This window comes from Rhinopithecus roxellana, chromosome 13 (assembly GCF_007565055.1).
Source record: "Rhinopithecus roxellana isolate Shanxi Qingling chromosome 13, ASM756505v1, whole genome shotgun sequence".
Taxonomy (NCBI): Eukaryota; Metazoa; Chordata; class Mammalia; order Primates; family Cercopithecidae; genus Rhinopithecus; species Rhinopithecus roxellana.
The window spans coordinates 105,635,119-105,656,588 of record NC_044561.1 but is presented as its reverse complement, the minus strand read 5'-3'; the positions used below and the strand labels follow the sequence as shown (position 1 = coordinate 105,656,588).

At 45.7% G+C, this 21,470-nt stretch overlaps 1 protein-coding gene across 6 annotated transcripts in view; it reads left to right on the top strand.

Moving 5' to 3' along the window:
- The first annotated feature begins 2,524 nt into the window (after positions 1 to 2,524).
- The window catches only part of CDK5RAP1 (CDK5 regulatory subunit associated protein 1), a 40,382-nt gene continuing 21,436 nt past the window's right edge, over positions 2,525 to 21,470 (top strand). For 2 of the 6 annotated variants that reach the window (XM_010360590.2, XM_030914974.1), the window contains exons 1-8: positions 2,563 to 2,666; positions 7,640 to 7,963; positions 9,592 to 9,695; positions 10,641 to 10,675; positions 12,778 to 12,878; positions 13,749 to 13,959; positions 15,097 to 15,217; positions 21,074 to 21,304. In XM_010360590.2, coding sequence (XP_010358892.1) covers positions 7,660 to 7,963; positions 9,592 to 9,695; positions 10,641 to 10,675; positions 12,778 to 12,878; positions 13,749 to 13,959; positions 15,097 to 15,217; positions 21,074 to 21,304 — 1,107 coding nt within the window. In that variant the 5' untranslated portion in view covers positions 2,563 to 2,666; positions 7,640 to 7,659. Of the gene's footprint in view, positions 2,667 to 3,911; positions 3,932 to 7,639; positions 7,964 to 9,591; positions 9,696 to 10,640; positions 10,676 to 12,777; positions 12,879 to 13,748; positions 13,960 to 15,096; positions 15,218 to 21,073; positions 21,305 to 21,470 lie in introns of those variants that run through there. The other 4 variants (XM_010360592.2, XM_030914973.1, XM_030914972.1 and 1 more) reach the window with 4 other exon arrangements.

Below are 21,470 nucleotides of genomic sequence, written 5' to 3'. Positions count from 1 at the left end.
CAGCTGAGCATGGTAGTGCTTGCCTGTAACGCTAGCACTTTAGGAGGTCGAGGTGGGCGGGTGACTTGAGGCTAGGAGTTTGAGACCAAGCTGGCCAACGAGGTGAAACCCTGCTCTACTAAAAATACAAATATTAGTTTGGTGTGGTGGTGCACGCCTGCAATCCCAGCTACTCAGGAGGCTGAGGCAGGAGAGTCGCTTGAACCTGGGAGGCAGATGTTGCACTGAGCTGAGATTGCGTCACTGCACTCCAGCCTGGGTGACAGAGTGAGTGAGACACCATCTCAAAAACAAACAAACAAAACAAAACAATTAAGCGGGGCCACATCATGCTGGCCCCTAGGACACAGTAGGAAATCTGGATTTTATTGCAAGGGCAACGGAAAGCTCTTAAGCTTTTTTTTTTTTTTTTTTGAGACGGAGTCTCGCTCTGTCGCCCAGGCTGGAGTGCAGTGGCTCGATCTTGGCTTACTGTAATCTCTACTTCCCGGGTTCAAGCAGTTGTCCTGCCTCAGCCTCCCGAGCAGCTGGGACTACAGGCATGTGGCACCATGCCCAGCTAATTTTTTTTTTTTGTATTTTTAGTAGAGACGAGGTTTTACCATATTGGTCAGGCTGGTCTTGAACTCCTGACCTCGTGATCCAACCACCTCAGTTGCCCAAAGTGCTGGGATTACAGGCGTGAGCCATTGTGCCTGGCCGTTTTTGTCTTTTCCTTTTTCCAGACATGGTCTCATTCTGGTACCCAGGCTGGAGTGCAGTGTTGAGATCATGGTTCACTGAAGCCTCAACCTCCCTGGCTCAAGTAATCTTCCTGCCTCAGCCTTCTGAGTAGCTGGGACCACAGGCACCCGCCACCACACCAGGCTAATTTTTGTGTTTTCTGTAGATATGGTGTTTCATCATGTTGTTCAGGCTACTCTAGAACTCCTGGGCTCAAGCAATCTGCCCATCTTGGCCTCCCAAAAGTGCTGGGATTACAGGCATGAGCCACAATGCCCAGCCTGCCACGGAGAGTTTTCAGGAGAGGAGTGATATAATTTGATTTAATAAAACAGACAAATTCCCGGCTGGGCGTGGTGGCTCAAGCCTGTAATCCCAGCACTTTGGGAGGCCGAGACGGGCGGATCACAAGGTCAGGAGATCGAGACCATCCTGGCTAACACGGTGAAACCCCGTCTCTACTAAAAAAACACAAAAAACTAGCCGGGCGAGGTGGCAGGCGCCTATAGTCCCAGCTACTCCGGAGGCTGAGGCAGGAGAATGGCGTGAACCCGAAAGGCGGAGCTTGCAGTGAGCTGAGATCCGGCCACTGCACTCCAGTTTGGGCAACAGAGCGAGACTCCGTCTCAAAAAAAACAAACAAACAACAAAAACAAAAAAACAAAAAAACAAAAAACAAAAAACAGACAAATTCCCTTAGGCTATGTGTGGGAAACTGTTCTCAGGAGACAAGGTGACTGTTAGCAGGCTACTGTGATTGTTTCTAATGAGACAATGGTGGCCTGGGTAGTTGTAGCTACCGAGTAGACAGATTTGACATTTTGTAGTTAAAGTTGACAGGGCTTGCTGACAGGTAGAATGTGGGGATCAAGGGAGGTGAAGAAAATGACCATTCAGTTCTTCCTAGTGCACCTGGAAGGATGGCTGGGCCATTTACTGAGATGGGCCAGAAAGGCAGGTACAGGTTTTTGGTGAAGGTGCGTGTGTGGAAATGAAGAGTTCTGTGTAAGTTAGAGATGGTCATCAGACACCCAAGAAGTGTCAAGTAGGCAGCTGAGCTATGGTTCTGGAACTGCAGGGAGGGTCCAGCTGGAGATGTGAATCAGGAAGTCATTAACCTACAGGGCAGCACCCTCCAATAGAAATAGAGCGTGATCCTCTTAGGTGACTTAAAATTTCCCAGTAAGGACCCGGTACGGTGGCTCACACCTACAATCCCAGCACTTTGGGAGGCCAAGGTGGGAGGATGGCTTGCGCCTAGGTAGGAGTTTGAGACCTGCCTGGGCAACACGGGTAGATCCGTCTCTCCAAAAAAAAAAAAAAAAAAAAAAAAAAAAAATTAGCTGGGCGTGGTGGCGCCTGCCTGTAGTCCCAGCCACTTGGGAGGCTGAGGTGGGAGGACTGATTTAGCATGGGAGGCGGAAGCTGCAGTGAGCCATGACCACACCAATTTCCCCCCCCGCTAGCCACATTGAAAAAGTAAAAAGAAACAACAGGTGAAGTTAATTCAAATATTTCTGTCACCATAGCTACAAATAAAAAAAAATTCAAGGAATGTACCCAATATGTCCCAACAATTATTGCAGCACATAATCAATATAAACATTATATATATGAACTATTTGACACCATTTGACATTTCTTCTTCCACATCCGATGTATCTGACATTTAGCGCACATTTCATTTGCACTCACCCACTTTGAGGCGCTCAATTGCCTCTTAAGTCCGTGGTTAGTGGCTGCCCTAAAGTTCAGCGCCGCCACGGAGCTTTGGGTCCACCCGGACTGTAAAAAGGAAGCACTTCCGTTAGAATGACCCGGCCTGAAGTACCGGCGGAACGGAAGTCGCTTGTGTATCAGCCCAGCGGCGGACCGGTGAGTGGAGTCGATTTGCCGGCAGAACTTAGGCTGCGGGACCCCGGGCACTGTTGCTGCTGCGGGAGGTGAGCAGCGCGCCCGCCGGGGTGGGCTGCGCACCTGCTCTTGAGTGGCGCCTGGGGCAGGAGGGGCCGCGGATCCCGGGAAGCGCGCGGTGGTCAAGAGGGAGGATGGCACGGTGGTTACGGCGTGGGGCCTGGCGTCAGGCTGTCGGGGTTCGTACCCTAACCCCGCAGCCTAACCCCGTGTGACCTTGGACAGGTCACCTCCACTTCTTCCAAGGCTTCGCTTCGCCACCCATGAAGTGGGGTTAACAGTACAGCCTGCCTCACAGGGTTGCTGTGAGGGTTATAGGTAATAATTCGCGGAAAATGCTTTGCACCATGCCTAACGCATTGTAACCAGCCAATAAAGTGTTTGGGATGTTGTACACTATTGTTCCAGCCTCATTGCCGACTGTCAAAATTAATTTCGAGCCTCCAGAGAGGCTTCTACACTGTGTTATGCAAAGCATTTTGCTTGTATTATTGCATTTGATCCCACAGTAAGCTTATGGAGATAGGTGCTATTATCCCCATCTAGAGGCTCCCAGAGTTTAAGACAGGTGCCTAAGGTTTAGCTGGGTTGGCAGCAGTGGGGTCAGATTCAGACTCTAGGGTCTATACTTTTTTTTTGTTTTGTTTTGTTTTGTTTTGTTTTGAGACGGAGTCTTGCTCTGTCGCCCAGGCTGGAGTGCAGTGACGCGATCTCGGCTCACTGTAGCCCCTGCCTCCCGAGTTCCAGCGATTCTCCTGTTCTCCTGCCTCAGCTTCCTGGGTAGCTGGGATTACAGGCGCATGCCACCACACCCGGCTGATTTTTGTATTTTTAGTAGAGTCCATACTCTTAACCAGGATGCTCTAATACTCTCCATGAAGGGGGTTGTGGGCTGTGAATTGCAGTTAGTGAACACTTACTGTATCTCAAGTTGGGTTTTTAATATCTTATAACACTTCTTGTGGGGAGGGGGTAAGTGCTGCTTTTATCCTTATTTTACATAAGTGGAATTGGTGACTCAGAGACAGAAATTTGTCTTGCCAAAGGTCACACAGCAATTATGGAGTAGAAATGGGCTATTTTAAAGCTCACACTTTGAGGCTGTTCTTCTCTGACACTTGAAACTGGGTTGGCATTGCTCCTAAGTGCTAGTAGCAGATGTGGCAGGTGATCTCATTGGAAAGGTAATGGGCCACATCTGCTCTTTACACATGTATAGCAGGGTTCCCCTAACCCTAGGTGGCAGAATGGTACCTGTCCGTGGCCTGTGAGGAGCCAGGCCGCACAGCAGGAGGTGAGTAGCAAGCTGGTGTTACTGCCTGAGCTCTGTCTCCTGTCAGATCGGCCAGCATTAGATTCTCATAGGAACAAACCCTATTGTGAACTGTGTGTGTGCAAGGGATCTAGGTTGTGCATTCCATTTCCTTTTTTTTTTTTTTTTTGGAGACAGGGTTTCTCTCTGTTGCCCAGGCTGGAGTGTGGTGGCACAATCTCGGCTCACTGCAACCACTGCATCCCCGGCTCAAGTGGTCCTCCTACCTCGGCTTCTCCAGTTGCAGGGGCTACAGGCACACACCACAATGCCTGGCTAAGTTTTTATTTTTTAATTTGTTGTAGAGATGGGGTCTTGCCATGTTGGCCAGGCTGGTCTCGAACTCCTGAGCTCAAGCAATCCTGCTGCCTCGGCCTCCCAAAGTACTGGGATTATAGATGTGAGCCACCGCACTGGCTCAAGATTACATGCTTCTTATGAGAATCTAAATGCCTGAGGTGGAACAGTTTCAACACACCCCTGCTTCCCTGTCTGTGGAAAAATTGTCTTCCATGAAACCGATGCCTAGTACCAAAAAGGCTGGGAACCACTGATGTTTAGCACCTGCCATGAGGCAGCTACCACAATGGGAGATGGTGAAGGTGTAGAAATGAATGATGCTTGTTCCCTGCTTGCAGGAACCTGCCAGTTTACTAGGGCTGGCAGAAGTGTCAGTAATAATAGCAAAGTGTGATGAGTCTTGTGATGGAGAGGTAGAAGAGAGCTTTGGGAACCCAGAGAAGGACCCCACCTAGACTTCGGGGGTGATGGCCAGAGCAGTCTTCCCAGAGGAAGAAAGCTGAAAGTATCATAGGTGTCATACAGCCACTAGAGGGAAGATATGCCAGCCAGAGAACAGCATGTGTAAAATCCTATAAGCTAGTGAAGATTAATACAAAGAAGTGTGGCATGGCTGGAGTGTGGTAGGCCATAGTCAGGGGGTCCATTAAAAATATATGGTGATCCTGGCCCGGCGCGGTGGCTCAAGCCTGTAATCCCAGCACTTTGGGAGGCCGAGACGGGCGGATCATGAGGTCAGGAGATCGAGACCATCCTGGCTAACCTGGTGAAACCCCGTCTCTACTAAAAAATACGAAAAATTAGCCGGGCGAGGTGGCGGGCGCCTATAGTCCCAGCTAGTCGGGAGGCTGAGGCAGGAGAATGGCGTAAACCCGGGAGGCGGAGCTTGCAGTGAGCTGAGATCCGGTCACTGCACTCCAGCCTGGGCAACAGAGCGAGACTCCGTCTCAAAAAAAAAAAAAAAAAAAAATATATATATATATATATATGGTGATCCTAGAATTCTTCCTTAGTCAGAAAATTAAAAAAGAAAAAAAAAAAAAAGTAAATAGGGCCGGGTGTGTTGGCTCACGCCTGTAATCCCAGCACTTTAGGAGGCTGAGGCGGGTGGATCACAGGGTCAGGAGATCGAGACCACAGTGAAACCCTGTCTCTACTAAAAATACAAAAAATTAGCCAGGCGAGGTGGCAGACGCCTGTAGTCCCAGCTACTGGGGAGGGTGAGGCAGGAGAATGGCGTGAACCCGGGAGGCGGAGCTTGCAGTGAGCCAAGATCGCGCCATTGCACTCCAGCCTGGGCAACAGAGCGAGACTCCGTCTCAAAAAAAAAAAAAAAAAGTAAATAGTATGGCTTCATCTCCTGTACCTTAGTTACCTAAGTCTTCCTGGGAGGCAACTATTGTTTCTTATGCACTCTAGAGATATTGTACGTACCTGCAAATAGGTACCTCAATATTCCCACCCTCTTTCCCCACAGATTCATCAATAGTATAATGTAGGTAGCATGGAGCATTTTACTTCCTTGCCTTTGTCATGTATGGGTTCATCCTCACTTTTTTTTTTTTTTTTGAGATAGGGTCTCACTCCGTCACCCAAGCTGAAGTGCAGTGGTGCGATTATGGCTCACTGCAGCATTGACCTCCCAGGCTCAAACAATCCTTCCACTTCAGCCTCCTTAGTAGCTGGGACTACAGGTGTGCATCACTGTGCCCGGCTATTTTTTGTTATTTTTATAGAGATGAGGTCTCACTATGTTGCCCAGGCTGGTTTCAAATTCCTGGCTCAAGTGATGTTTCTGTCTCAGCTTCCCAAAATGCTGGGATTACAAGCATGAGCCACTGCACCTGGCCACCAGCCTTGGTTTCTAACAGTTGTATCTTGTTCCATTGTATGGATGTACCAGAACTTACTTAACTAGTCCTTTATTGATGACATTTAGATCTTTCCCTTTCTTTTGCTATCAGAAACACTGTTGCATTGAATATCTTTTATTTTTATTTTTTGAGACAATCTCACTCTGTTGTCCAGGCTAGAGTGCAGTGGCGTGATCTTGGCTCACTGCAACCTTCTCTTCCTGGGCTCAAGAGATTCTCATGCCTCAGCCTCCTGGGTAGCTCAGAATACAGGTGTGTGCCACCACATCCAGCTAATTTTTTGAATTTTTAGTAGAGATGAGGCTTCACTGTGTTGGCCAGGCTGGTCTCGAACTCCTGGCCTCAAGTGATCCACCAGCCTCAGCGTCCCAAAGTGCTGGGATTACAGGCATGAGCTACCATGCCTAGACTGAATGTCTTTATACATAGGTCATTTTGTATGTGCATAGATTTATCTGCAGGATAAATATGAGTGGAAATGCTTTGTCAGATGGTTTGCACACTTGTAATTTTGATGGAAAGTGGCAAATTGTTCTCTATAAAGGTTGTGTTATTTGCTAAACCAAGTGTGAGAGGGTCTGGGTGGAAAGTTTGAAGGTAGTAGTTTGAAACTTGTTTTTTTTTTGAGACAGAGTTTCGCTCTGTTGTCCAGACTGTAGTGTGACCTCAGTACATAGCAACTTCTGCTTCCTGGGTTCAAGCGATTCTCCTACCTCAGCCTCTTGAGTAGTTGGGACTATAGGCATGTGCCACCACATCTGGCTAACTTTTGCATTTTTAGTAGAAACGGAGTTTTGCCATGTTGGCCAGGCTGGTCTTGAACTCCTGACCTCAAGTGATCCTCCTGCCTCGGCCTCCCAAAGTCCTGGGATTAGAGGCATGAGCGGCTGCGCCCAGCCAAGACTCTTAAAGGGTAGGAGTCACTGATCAGGCGTACAGTGCCCTCACATTAAATGCTTTCCTTCTGAAGGAACTCAAAGGAAGATGCCCTCAGACAGTGAGTGGTTTTCACAGTATTAAGAGGCAGTGTAGCAAGATGGGTATTGGCACGGGCTTTGCATCCATACGGATTTTTACCTGAGTTCTTGTTTGACTGCTTACTGGCTGTAGGAGCTTAGGTGAGTTCCTCAACCTGTGTCTTTCGAAATAGGAACAATAATAGTGTCTGTTTCCTAGGATTGCTCTAAAGATTTAATGAGTTAATACACTTAAAGCCTTGGGAACTGGTCTTGGCACAAGGTGCTATTTTGTCATTTTGTCAGGGCTTTCCATCTCATCTCTACCACCCCTTGTTTTGAAAACACTGGATTTGCATCTCATCTCTGGCATTCCTCTGTGTGGTCTTTGGCAAGTTGCCTCCATTTTTTCAACTGTAAAACAAAGGTCATATTATTAGGAGTACCTTCATCATGGGCTTTTGTGAGGGGTAAATGGATGTATACACTTGAAGTGCTCAGAGCAGTGTCCTGTGCATAGTGTTCAATAAATGCTGGTGATGTCTGTCATTCTTTTGCAGACCGTGGGCTGTTTAGTGCCATGCACCCTTTACAGTGTGTCCTCCAAGTGCAGAGGTCTCTAGGGTGGGGGCCATTGGCCTCTGTGTCTTGGCTGTCGCTGAGGATGTGCAGGGCACACAGCAGTCTCTCTAGTACCACGTGTCCCAGTCCAGAGAGGCAGGAGGATGGAGCTCGGAAGGATTTCAGCTCCAGGCTGGCCACTGGACCGACTTTTCAACATTTTTTAAAAAGTGCCTCAGCTCCTCAGGAGAAGCTGTCTTCAGAAGTGGAAGACCCACCTCCCTATCTCATGATGGATGAACTTCTTGGAAGGGAGAGAAAAGGTTGGTTTTACTTCTCTTATCCCTTTGGGCTTCCTGCCTTGCTCCTTTCTGTCATTCCTGGTGTGATTCTTTTATTACAGACCTGGCTTGGAAGGTTAAAAGTGTGGGAAGGCTGTGGGAATCATCAGACTCCACCCAATAATATTAATAGAAAGAAACTTGGCCGGGCATGGTGGCTCATGCCTGTAATCCCAGCACCTTGGGAGGCCGAGATGGGTGGATTGCTTGAGCCCAGGAGTTCAAGAACAGCCTGGGTAACATGGTGAAACACTGTCTCTACAAAAAATAAGAAATTAGCCAGGTGTGGTAACCTGCACCTGTAGTCCTAGCTACTCAGGAGGCTGAGGTGGGAGAATCATTTGAGCAAAAGCTTATTATCATTCAGCTCTTAACTTTTAGTTGGAATTTATTGGAGTCTGGGAATAAGACCTGCTGGTGGGGACAGCTGCCAGAATGTGAAATTCATATTCTTACAACTGTGTGCAAAATTTGTTTTACTTCATAATATAGCCTTGCTTTCATTTAAGATGAAGTTACTGTAAGAAGAGGCCTCATTTTAATTTTGTGACTCTATGTACCCTCTGGCCACTGCTGCTACTTCCAGAGGCTGGAAAACCTCTTTATTTTGAGGAGGAGTGTAACATGTGGATTTAAACTTATTTTCCCTTCAGGCTGATAAACACTATCAGCTAGTCCTTCCTTTTCTTTTCTTTTCATTTTTTTTTTTTTTTTTTTTGAGACTCGCTCTGTTACCTAGGCTGGAGTGCAATGGTGCGATCTCAGCTCACTGCAACCTCTGCCTCCTGAGTTCAAGTGATTCTCCTGCCTCAGCCTCCTGAGTAGCTGGGATTATAGGTGCACACCACCACACCTGGCTAATTTTTTGTGTTTTTAGTGGAGACGTGGATTTCACCATGTTGGCCAGGCTGGTCTCGAACTCCTGACCTCAAGTGATCCGCCTGCCTTGGCCTCCCAAAGTGCTGGGATTACAGGCGTGAGCCACCATGCCCGGCCTAGTCCTTCCTTTTCTAATTGGTTTTAAAACTATATTTCCTTGATTCTCAGGTACGTGTTTTCCCCATTTAAAAGATAACATGCCTTGTAATTGGTGTGGATATATAATGTGGTATATTTTTATGTTTGTTTGAGACAGGGTCTCACTCTGTTGCCCAGGCTGAGTGCATTGGTGTGATCATGGCTCACTGCTGCCTCAGACTCCTGGGCTCAAGCAGTTCTTCCTCAGCTTCATGAGTAGCTGGGACCACAGGCATGTATCACTTGGCTAATTTTTAAATTTTTTGTAGAGACAGGGTCTCCCTATGTCGCCCCGGCTGGTCTCAAACTCCTGGGCTCAAGTAATCCTCCTGTCTCAGCCTCCCAAAGTACTGGGATTATAGGCATGAACCACTGAGCCCAGCCTAATATGGTATTTCTTTTGTGCTGAAGGTCTATCATTAATTTGGGGGTACATCTGGCAATTTATGTTATCTTAGGATTGAGGCAATAGGGGACTCAGTGGATAACCAGGTGCCTCAGATATTTCTAGAGCATTTGGGAAGGAGACCTTTTGAGACGCGAGGCCCCTTCTTGTCTGTCTACCATGAATTCCCCCCAACCTCTCACTGCAGTCTACCTTGAGACCTATGGCTGCCAGATGAATGTGAATGACACAGAGATAGCCTGGTCCATCTTACAGAAGAGTGGCTACCTGCGGACCAGTAACCTCCAAGAGGTACATGCATTTCCTATTTCCTTTGTTTCCTGGACCTGGGCGAGATTCTGCATTTGTGCCCATTCTTAGGTGCAGTTTCAGGAGCAGGGTGCCCCCTGGTGAGAGAGAGTTCCCTTGGGTGAAGTGTTCACCATGGGACTGAGTTGTACTGGGTTGTTCCAGCTATTTTTGAAACTTTTATGGTGATGTGCATCTTCAGGCAAGGAGCTAAGTTAAGAATTGGCTGTGGGGAGGGAAGTTGGAGAGTTACTGTTTAATGAGTACAGAGTTTTAGTTGCAGATGATGAAAAAGTTATGGAAAATGCATAGTTATGAAATTGCAGATGTTCTTAATGCCACAGGACTGTACACTTAAAAATGGTTAAAATGTCCAGGTGTGGGTTACCATGCCTGTGATCCCAGCACTTCGGGAGGCCAAGGCAGGATTGCTTGAAGACAGGAGTTTGAGGCTGCAGTGAGCTATGGTTATGCTATTGCTCTTCAGCCTGGGCAAGTGAGTGAGACTCTCTTCTCTATTTAAAAAAAAAAAAAAAAAAAAAAAAAAGGAAAAAAATAGTTAAAGAAAAATAATAGCCTGAGTGCAGTGGCTCACACCTGTAATCCTAGCACTTTGGGAGGCCAAGGCAGGTGGATCACTTGAGGTCAGGAGTTCGAGACCAGCCTGGCCAACATGGTAAAACCCCATCTGTACTAAAAATACAAAAATCAGCTGGGTGTGGTAGTGGGCGCCTGTAATCCGAGGCTGAGGAAGGAGAATTGCTTGAACCGCTTGGGAGGTGGAGGTTGCAGTGAGCGGAGATTGCCCCACTGCATTCCAGACTCTTGTCTCAAAAAAAAAAAAAGCAAAAAAAAAAAAATAAAGAGCTGTAGGGCAGGAACTGTATAAGGCTAATATCCAAGATTCCAAGATTGTAATTTTTCTTGTTTTCCTTTCTCTCCATTCAGGCAGATGTAATTCTCCTTGTCACGTGCTCTATCAGGTGCGAATTTGTTCTTTTCCTAGGAGTGAATGTATCTTATGTAATAATGCCACAGCTAACAGTGCCTGGCCTGGCTGTCTATGGAGATGAGCCAGTGGCCCCGCGGCAGCACGACTTGCAGTTTTCCCACAGTGGAGATAGTCTTTATACAACTGGCTGACATCGGCTGAGCATGTACCGTGGTGTCAGGTTCTGAGTGAGTAACATAATGCATGAACAAATTTAATGATCACGGGCCGGGCGCGGTGGCTCACGCCTGTAATCCCAGCACTTTGGGAGGCCGAGGTGGGCGGATCACGAGGTCAGGAGATCGAGACCATCCTGGCCAACGTGGTGAAACCTCGTCTCTACTAAAAACACAAAAAATTAGCTGGACGTGGTGGCGGGCACCTGTAGTCCCAGCTATTCGGGAGGCTGAGGCAGGAGAATCGCTGGAACCTGGGAGGCGGAGTTTGCAGTGAGCCGAGATCGCGCCACTGCACTCCAGCCTGGGTGACAGAGCGAGACTCCATCTCAAAAAAAAAAAAAAAATTTAATGAACACAACAACGCTGTGTGTTTGGTGCTGTTATAGATGAGGAAACCAAGAATGTGCTGAACCACTCAGCTCTTCCTAAGCTTTGTTTTATAACTAATGGCATGTATTTATAATATAGCTGCCTGGGGTAGGATGCAGTCATAGGCTCAGGGAGAGAGTTTTGAATAGAGATGGGTGACATCCATCAGAGGTGAACATACCTTCTTTCTCACTTTGGTTCTGTGTTCAAGACATGCTAGTGTTAATGTTTCCATATCCGGCTATACCCTCAATTAATTCATCTGACATTTTTCTTCTGTAGACCTCTGCTGCTTGACACTGAGCTATGTGCTTTGGGTGATTCAGAAATGAACCCTTCTTCCATGGCCTGGCTTTGAGGAGCTTAGTCTGATGTGGGAACTAAGATAGATGAACAAATAGCTCCAACATCTAGCAGAAAATGCTAGTTCAAAAAAAATCAAACAATGAGGCTGGGTGCAGTGTGTCACACCTATAATCCCAACACTCTTAGAGGTCAAGGTGGGAAGGATCACTTGAGTCCAGGAGTTCAAAGCTGCAGGGAACTATTCAAGACCAGCCTAGGCAACAAAGTAAGACCCTGTATCTACAAAGAAAAATAAAAGATAAATTGCTGGCCAGGTGCGGTGGATCACATCTGTAATCCCAGCACTTTGGGAGGCCAAGGTGGGCAAATAATGAGGTCAGGAGTTTGAGACCAGTCTGGCCAACATAGTGAAACCCCGTCTTTACTAAAAACACAAAAATTAGCCAGGCCTGGTGGTGCATGCCTGTCATCCCAGCTACTCAGGAGACTGAGGCAGGATAATTGCTTGAACCAGGGAGTTGGAGGTTGCAGTGAGCCGAGATTACACCATTGCATTCCAGCCTGGTGACAAAGTGAGACTCCATCTCCAAAAAAAAAAAAAGGGACATTGCTAAGTACAAGGAAAAATCTAGTTAAAGTAGAAGGGCATTAGGATCTGGAATCATAAAAAAAAAGTTGAAGGGCAGTTAAAGGAAGGACAAACTCCAACAGAGGAGAATTGGGGAAGGCCTTGTGAAGTAGATTGTTTCTGAGTTTGGCTTAAAGGCTTGTCAGGATTTGAAGATGTGTAGGAAGGGTGTCATTCTAGGAAAGGTAAATCATAGCAAGTGTTACTTCTTCAGGTGGCCCCCTGTCTACCTTCCCCAAGTGTAAATGGTAGATACGCATTTAAGGCAGGGCTGTCCAATCTTTTGGCTTCCCTGGGCCACATTGGAAGAAGAAGAATTGTCTTGGGCCACACATAAGATACACTAACACAAATAATAGCTGATGAGCTAAAAAAAAAAAAAAAAAAAAAAAAATCGCAAAAAAAAATCTCATAATGATTTACGAAAGTTTATGAATTTGTGTTGGACTGCATTCAAAGCCATCCTGGCTGTAAGCGACCCGTGGACTGTAGGTTGGAAAAGCTTGGTTTAAAGGGTTGAAGGTGGTTTTTATTTTCTTCCCACTGTCCTACTCTCTTAGATTCCTCTGTGGTTTATTTTTGGTTCAGTTTTGCCTCCTTTGATCTCTGTAGGGAGAAGGCTGAGCAGACCATCTGGAACCGTTTACATCAGCTTAAAGCCTTGAAGACAAGGCGGCCCCGCTCCCGGGTTCCTCTGAGGATTGGGATTCTAGGTAACTGGTAGTTTACGCATTTTGTCAGTTTTGAAACTTGGACTCTATGTGACTTTATTTGCTAGTGTTTCCTTTAGAGGCTGGTTTCCCAGTGTCTGAAGAAATCTTATATACCCCATGCAATTCTTGTACTTACTGACAGAGGCTACAGGATTAAATGAGATAAAGTTTATGAAAGGGCTTTCCATAGTTCCTTGAGGTAATAGGTGCTCAGAAAGTGGTATATCCTGCCTAGAGTCTAATGCGGCTCATGGTAGCACAGAGTTATGGATAGAATTGGAGTCTGAAGGGACAACATGAATTTCCTTTTTTTCCTTTGAGGTGGAGTTTTGCTCTTGTTGCCCAGGCTGGAGTGCAATGGCGAGATCTTGGCTCACCACAACTTCTGCCTCCTGGGTTCAAGCGATTCTCCTGCCTCAGCTTCCTGAGTAGTTGGGATTACAGGCATGTGCCACCACACCCGGGTAATTTTGTATTTTTAGTAGAGACGGGGTTTCTCTATGTTGGTCAGGCTGGTCTTGAACTCTCCATTTCAGGTGATTCATCTGCCTCGGCCTCCCAAAGTGCGGGAATTATAGGTGTGAGCCACTGCACCTGGCCGGTGGTTTAATTTTTTTTTTCTGGGCATTTAATTGAATTGCTCTGGAACCCTTTTGTGTGATTTTCTTATATAGGAAGCTACAGGCTCCAGTGGTATGGGAGTGTTGGTTAAATTTGAAGGATGATACTCAATTCTTAGACAATCACCTAATTTTAACAATTGTTTTTTGTGCCGTGGTCTCTAATCCCAGCTAGAGATAAAGTGGAATAAGAAGCCATTGAACACCCGGTGAATTTGGGGAAAGGTGTTTGTTTCTTTTTCCCTTCCAGGCTGCATGGCTGAGAGGTTGAAGGAGGAGATCCTCAACAGGGAGAAAATGGTAGATGTTTTGGCTGGTCCTGATGCCTACCGGGACCTTCCCCGGCTGCTGGCTGTTGCTGAGTCAGGCCAGCAAGCTGCCAATGTGCTGCTCTCTCTGGACGAGACCTATGCTGATGTCATGCCAGTCCAGACAAGCCCCAGTGCCACGTCTGCCTTTGTGTGAGTCACTGCCTAAGAGACGGGGAATAAGCCTCTTCTTTCTTTCACACTTTTTTTTTTTTTTTTTTGAGACACAGTCTCACTCTTGTCACCCAGGCTGGAGTGCAGTGGCATGATCAGGGCTCACTGCAGCCTTGACCTCCTGGGCTCTTGCTTTAGTCCCCTGAGTTGCTGGGACTAAAGGTGTGCACCACCACACCCGGCTAATTTTTTAAAAATTTTTACAGAGATAGGGTCTCACTATATTGCCCAGGCTGGTCTCAAACTCCTGAGCTCTGGTGATCCTCCCACCTCAGCCTTCCAAAATCCTGGGATTATAAGGGTGAACCACTGTGCCTGGCCATGGCATTAAATTTTCTTTTTCTTTTCTTTTTTTTTTTTTTTGAGACTGAGTCTCGCTCTGTTGCCCAAGCTGGAGTGCAGTGGTGCGATCTCGGCTCACTGCAACCTCTGCTTCCTGGGTTCAAGTGATTCTCCTGTCTCGCCCTCCCAAGTAGCTGGGACTACAGGTGCGTGCCACCACACCTGGCTGACTTTTTTTGTATTTTTGGTAGAGACGGGGTTTCACCGTGTTAGCCAGAATGGTCTCGATCTCCTGACCTCATGATCTGCCCGCCTCACCCTCCCAAAGTGCTGGGATTACAGGTGTGAGCCACCGTGCCCGGCAAGGCATTAAATTTTCTATAACAGAGGTTGCCAAATAGCTTACCACCTCTTTTTGTAAATAAGGTTTTATTGGAATACAAGCTTGCCCATTTATTCACATATTGTCTCTGGCTGCTTTTGCCACTAAAGCAAGGTTAAATAGTTGGGACAGAGACAAAACAAAACAAAACAGAAAAACAGTAGAAAGTCCAGGTGTGGTAAGTGTGTACTCGAGCCTCTCACCACTGTGCTTCCTCAAGGCTAGCCACTGTCCCACTGGTTATAGTTTGGTTTGTATTCTGTGATTAGATACCAATTTTTAAAGATAAAAAAGGTCTACTTTAGTGCTTAGATCTCAGATTGGTCCAGTGTGAGCACTGTGGCAAGAGGATTCAGAGCCAAAGAATAATGCCATTAGAGCTGAGACCTGCTCTTTGGGTCACACCAGCACACCCTGCTACTGTTACTAAGTTCTGGTACTTTCTTCTCCAGGTCAATCATGCGAGGCTGTGACAACATGTGTAGCTACTGCATTGTTCCTTTCACCCGGGGAAGGGAGAGGAGTCGGCCTGTTGCCTCTATTCTAGAGGAAGTGAAGAAGCTTTCTGAGCAGGTGAAGAGTTCTCCAGGCTTTCTTGCTGTGAGCATGTTTGGGGGAGGATGAGGATAACCTTTGTAGTTTTGGAGCCTATGCCGTCTCTGACTTATTAAAGTTTAGGACCATGCTTGGCCAGAAAGAACTACTTGGGTGTACATCATTGGTTTATTGCCCACAAATTACAGAGCTCCACTGTGGAGGCAGCACGGTGGATGGAGAGGGCATGGGTTTACAGTCAGGTGATGGAGTGTGAATTCTGGCTTGGTTTCTAGGCATGTCAGTTTAACTGTTGTTGTAATGCATTTATCTCATCTATGAAAAGAAAATAAAAGAATACCTTGCTTGCAGGGTTATTAGAAGGATTGGAGGAAAAGTTTTTAATTACCTGGCACATAGCTAAGTTTTTGAGGAATTAGGTATTTGTCTCTTCCAGGAAAAACTCCCAGATTTATTGTTCATTTTATCATTGAGCCAGCTTAGAATAAACGAGGGGACTAAGGCGGATCAGAAGCCACAGGGGGGCCGGGCGCGGTGGCTCAAGCCTGTAATCCCAGCACTTTGGGAGGCCGAGACGGGCGGATCACGAGGTCAGGAGATCGAGACCATCCTGGCTAACACGGTGAAACCCCGTCTCTACTAAAAAATACAAAAAACTAGCCGGGCGAGGTGGCGGGCGCCTGTAGTCTCAGCTACTCGGGAGGCTGAGCCAGGAGAATGGCGTAAACCTGGGAGGCGGAGCTTGCAGTGAGCTGAGATCCGGCCACTGCACTCCAGCCTGGGCGACAGAGCGAGACTCTGTCTCAAAAAAAAAAAAAAAAAAAAAGAAGCCACAGGGGATATCTGTTCCTTTTCCTCCCACTGGGAACTGGTCCTCAACTTCTGAGGAGGTCTTTTCCTTAGCCCCAGGCCTGAATCTGCTACCCCTGCAGAAGAGGGCAATAGGTGGGAATATGGTGACTTTTCCTTCCAGTGGTGTCTCCCTGCTTCCTAACTTGTTTGGCGCAGGAATCATGGGAGAGGGCCAGGGTAGCCCCTGCTCCAGTTCTTTTCTTATTTTTTATTTTTGAGACGGGCTATCACTCTGTCACCTAAGCTGGAGTACAGTGGTGTGGTCAGAGCTCACTGCAGCATCAACTGCCTGGACTCAAGTGATTCTCCCACCTCAGCTTCCCAAGTAGGTGTGACCACAGGTAGGTGCCACTATGCCCAGCCAATTTTTAAATTATTTGTAGAGATTGGTCTCATTATGTTGCTCAGGCTGGTCTAGAACTCCTGGGATCAAGCAATCATCCTGTCTTGGCCTCCCAAAGTGCTGGGATTACAGTCATGAGCCACTGCGCCTGGCCTCCCTGCTTCAGTTCTAAGTCACCAGTTGGCTTTCATCCTCACATTCTGGCAGTGCTGTCTTCTCTTGCCCCACCCCCAGATTATCAGTTCCCTGATTTGGCCCCTAGCTGCTCCCCTGCTCTGTGAGGCATTCTCCATACCTCACGTCTCCAAGTGCTTCCTGGTCTAAAGTTGTCTCCTTCCTCTCCCCTTCCAGCTCTCCCTCGGTACCAAAACTCACTCCTTCAGGATAGAGACATTCTGTTGAAATAGACTGAGATGGTGACAAAACTAACCAGCCTTCCTAGGCCGTTTGCCTGTAAAAGAAGGAACTTAATAACATTAAAGTGAGTCTTAGTGAATTCAAGGCCATAGACTTATGGAAAATTAAGATTTTACTTGTATTTTGAAGTATCTGTTAGTCACTTAATAATTTTTTGTATAGTAAGTTTTAAGATTTTTTTTCTTTCATTTAGATTTTTAGACTACAGTTGCAAAGAGTGTAGAATATTGTACCTTTACCAGAATGTCCATTTATTCATTCAAACAATGGTTATCCATTGGAAGTCTTCTAAGTAAGCAGCTTTTATAAAAAGTATTTTTAATCTTTTTATATGAAAAATACTTAAATATACAGAAAAGAGAGAAAAGTACAATGACCCCTCTGCCCCAGCTAACAATCACCTAATTTTAACAATTGTTGCCTTTTGCCATATTTGTTTCATTTACTTTTATTTTTCTTTTTTTTTTTGAGATGGAGTCTCACTCTGTTGCCTAGGCTGGAGTGCAGTGGTGTGATCTCAGCTCACTGCAACCTCCACCTCCTGGGTTCAAGCGATTCTCCTGCCTTATCCTCCTGAGTAACTGGGATTATAGGTGCCTGGCACCACACCTGGCTAATTTTTGTATTTTTTTTTTTTTTTAAGACAGAGTTTCACTATTATTACTAACCAGGCTGGAGTGCAATGGTGTGATCTTGGCTTACCACAACCTCCACCTCCCAGGTTCAAATGATTCTCCTGCCTCAGCTTCCCAAGTAGCTGGGATTACAGGCATGCACCACCACACCTGGCTAATTTTGTATTTTTTTAGTAGAGACAGGATTTCTCCATGTTGGTCAGGCTGGTCTCGAACTCCCACCCTCAGGTGATCCGCCCGCCTCAGCCTCCCAAAGTGCTGGGATTACAAGCGTGAGCCACCGCACCTGGCCCATTTTTGTATTTTTAGTAGGGGTGGGGTTTCACCATGTTGGGCAGGCTGGTCTCGAACTCCTGACCTTAGGTGATCTACCCTCCTTGGCCTCCTAAAGTGCTGGGATTACAGGTGTGAGCCACTGCGCCCAGCCAAGAATATTTTTAATACCATTAGTTCTTCCAGTGACATTAACAAAAATTGCTAAATACCATCTCATTCCAGTTCATCCTTATTCAGACTTCCCCAATTGTTCCTTAAGTCATTCTGCATTTGGTTTGTATGTCTTTTTATATATGTATGTGTATTTTACTTAGTTTTATATCCTACTTTTTAATAAATAAACTTTTTGTTTTGGAATGACTTTACATTTACAGGAAAGTTGCAAAGAGAGTTTCCTTGAGTGTTACCATCTTTCTTTGGTACATTTTTTGGTGCTGTAATCCCAGCATTTTGGGAGGCCAAGGCAGGAGGGTGCCTTGAGCGTAGGAGTTCAAGACCAGCCTGGGCAACACAGGGAGATGCTGTCTCTATTATAAAACAAACAAAACAAAAACCAAGAGATTAATATTGGTGTGTTACTATCAACTCTCTTGAGACTTGGTTTGGATTTTGCCTGTTTCTCTACTAATGTCTTACTTCGTTTCCAGGATCCAATCCAGGATTCACATTACATTTAGTTATCCTGCTTTTTAGATAAGAGAATGACTTATACAAATAAATAGCCTTTATGGAGACTGGAGTTATGACAACTAAATGCATTGCATGGTCCTTGATTGGGATTCTGATCAGGGAAAAAAATGTTATAAAGAACATTATTTGGGCCGAGTGTGGTGGCTCACACCTGTAATCCTAGCATTTTGGGATGCTGAGGTGTGTGGATTACCTGAGCTCCGGAGTTTGAGACTAGCCAGGGCAACGTGATGAAACCTGTCTCTTCTAAAAAATACAAAAAATTAGCTGGGCGTGGTGACACACGCCTGTAGTCCCAGCTACTCAGGAGGCTGAAGCAGGAGAATCACTTGAACTTGGGAGATGGAGGTTGCAGTGAACCAAGATTGCGCTAGTGCACTCCAGCCTGGGTGACAGAGTGAGACTCTGTCTCAAAAAAAAAAAAAGGAACATTATTTGGACTATTGGTAGCATTTGATTTATGGAAAGTAGATTAGATAATAGTATTGTATCAATATTTCTGATTTTGATGATTGTCCTGAAATTATATAGGAGAATGCCTTGTTTTTAGGAAATATATACTAAAGTATTTGGGAGTAAAAGAATATGATATCTGCGACTTTTTCTCAGAAGGCTTAAAAAATGTAGTCGTATGTATGTTGAAAGAGAGTGTATATGAGTGTCTGAATGTGAGTGATAAACAAATGGGGAGCATTGTTAACATTTGATGAATTTAGGCAAAGAGTATGTGGGAATTCTTTTAATATTGCAGTTTGTAAATTGAAATTATGTCAAAATAAAGTTACAAAACAAGTCTTTTCTAGCAACCATTATTTATGAAACTTTGTAATATAACATTTCTATTTTTTGAGACGAAATCTTGCTCTGTTGCCCAGGCTGGAGGAGTGTAGTGGCATGGTCTCAGCTCACTGCAACCTCTGCCTCCTGGGTTCAAGTGATTCTCCTGCCTCAGCCTTCTGAGTAGCTGGGATTACAGGCACCTGCCACCACACCCAGCTAATTTTTTGCATTTTTAGTAGAGATGGGGTTTCACCATGTTGGCCAGGCTGGTCTCGACCTCCTGACCTTGTGATCTGCCCACCTCAGCCTCCCAAAATGCTGGGATTTCAGGAGTGAGCCACTGCACCCGGCCTATAATGTAAAATTTCAAACAGACAAATTGAAAGACTAGTATGATGGAAAAACGTGATTGTTAACATTTTGTCATACACCTATCTCCATGCACCCATAAATGTATTTTTTCTGAACCATTTGAAGTAATTTGTAGACCTCAGGACACTTGCCCCTAGATACTTCAGTATGCATCTCCTATGAGTAACAATTTTTCTCTTTATAACCATGATATCGTTATCATATATGAAGATCAATAGTTATCTAAGCCAGGCATTTTGTGAGGCTGAGGTGGGAGGATTGCTTGAGTTTAGGAGTTTAAAACCAGTCTGTGCAACATGGTGAAATCCCTTCTCTACAAAAGAAAAAAAAAAGTAGTCCCAGCTACTTGGGAGTTGGAGGCAGGAGGATTGCTTAAGGCTGGGAGGTCGAGGCTGCAGTGAGTTATGATCATGACACTGCACTCCAGCCTGGGCAACAGAGGGAGACCCTGTCTCAAGAAGAAGTAGAAAAAAAAAACTAAAACAGTTCTTTTATTTTTTTTGTTGTTGTTTGCTTTAAATGATGCATTAACTTTTTGAAGAGATCAGACATGAGTCTCCTTTGTCTGATTTTTTTCCTCATGTTGTCATTTAATATATCTCCCTGAATTCTGGTAACTGGAAGTTAGGTGTAAAAGCTTGATTCCTTTAGGTTAAATATTTTTGGTGAGAATATATAGTCATGGTGTATAACATTCAAATGACAGATCTATCATAAATTAACCATTATTGTTGATTATTGAGTTTGTTTCCAGTTTTTCTTCTCTTCTAAATAATGTTTTGAAGATTAATTTTTACGTAAGGCTTCATTATGAGTTTTAGCTCTTTAGGTAAGATGTCTAAGCTTGAAATTATCAGGTTATGGACACAGCACATTTATCGGTGACTCTTGGTAGGTTTGATTTTTCTTTTGTTTAAAACAAAAGATGTAGGCCGGGCGCGGTGGCTCAAGCCTGTAATCCCAGCACTTTGGGAGGCCGAGACGGGCGGATCACGAGGTCAGCAGATCGAGACCATCCTGGCTAACCCTGTGAAACCCCGTCTCTACTAAAAAAAATACAAAAAACTAGCCGGGTGAGGTGGCGGGCGCCTGTAGTCCCAGCTACTCGGGAGGCTGAGGCAGGAGAATGGCGTAAACCCGGGAGGCGGAGCTTGCAGTGAGCTGAGATCCGGCCACTGCACTCCAGCCTGGGCGACAGAGCGAGACTCCGTCTCAAAAAAAAAAAAAAAAAAAAAAAAAAAAATACAAAAAAACTAGCCGGGTGAGGTGGCAGGCGCCTGTAGTCCCAGCTACTCCAGAGGCTGAGGCAGGAGAATGGCGTAAACCTGGGAGGCGGAGCTTGCAGTGAGCTGAAATCCGGCCACTGCACTCCAGCCCGGGCGACAGAGCAAGACTCCGTCTCAAAAAAAAAAAAAAAAAGATGTGTTAATTTCAGCTAATTTTTAATTAGTGTTTTTTTATGAAGCTACCCAAAAGTTTTAAAATTCCAATATATTTTCCCATGTTTAGGGGCTGAAAGAAGTGACACTTCTTGGTCAGAATGTTAATAGTTTTCGGGACAATTCAGAGGTCCAGTTCAACAATGCAGTGTCTACCAATCTCAGCCGTGGCTTTGCCACCAACTATAAAGCCAAGCAAGGAGGACTTCGTTTTGCTCATCTTCTGGATCAGGTCTCCAGAGTAGATCCTGAAATGAGGATCCGTTTTACCTCTCCCCACCCCAAGGATTTTCCTGATGAGGTGAGCGTCAGGTTAGCTTTGACAAACTGATACTAGTATTCTTGAGCATGCCAAAGGCTGAACCTAGTAGGGAGGCAACAGAGACCTGGAGTCCTGCTCAGGGATCCTGTGGGGTATTGCTGCATCACCCTCTGGATCTGCTGGTCCTTTGAAGATTTATAGTCCA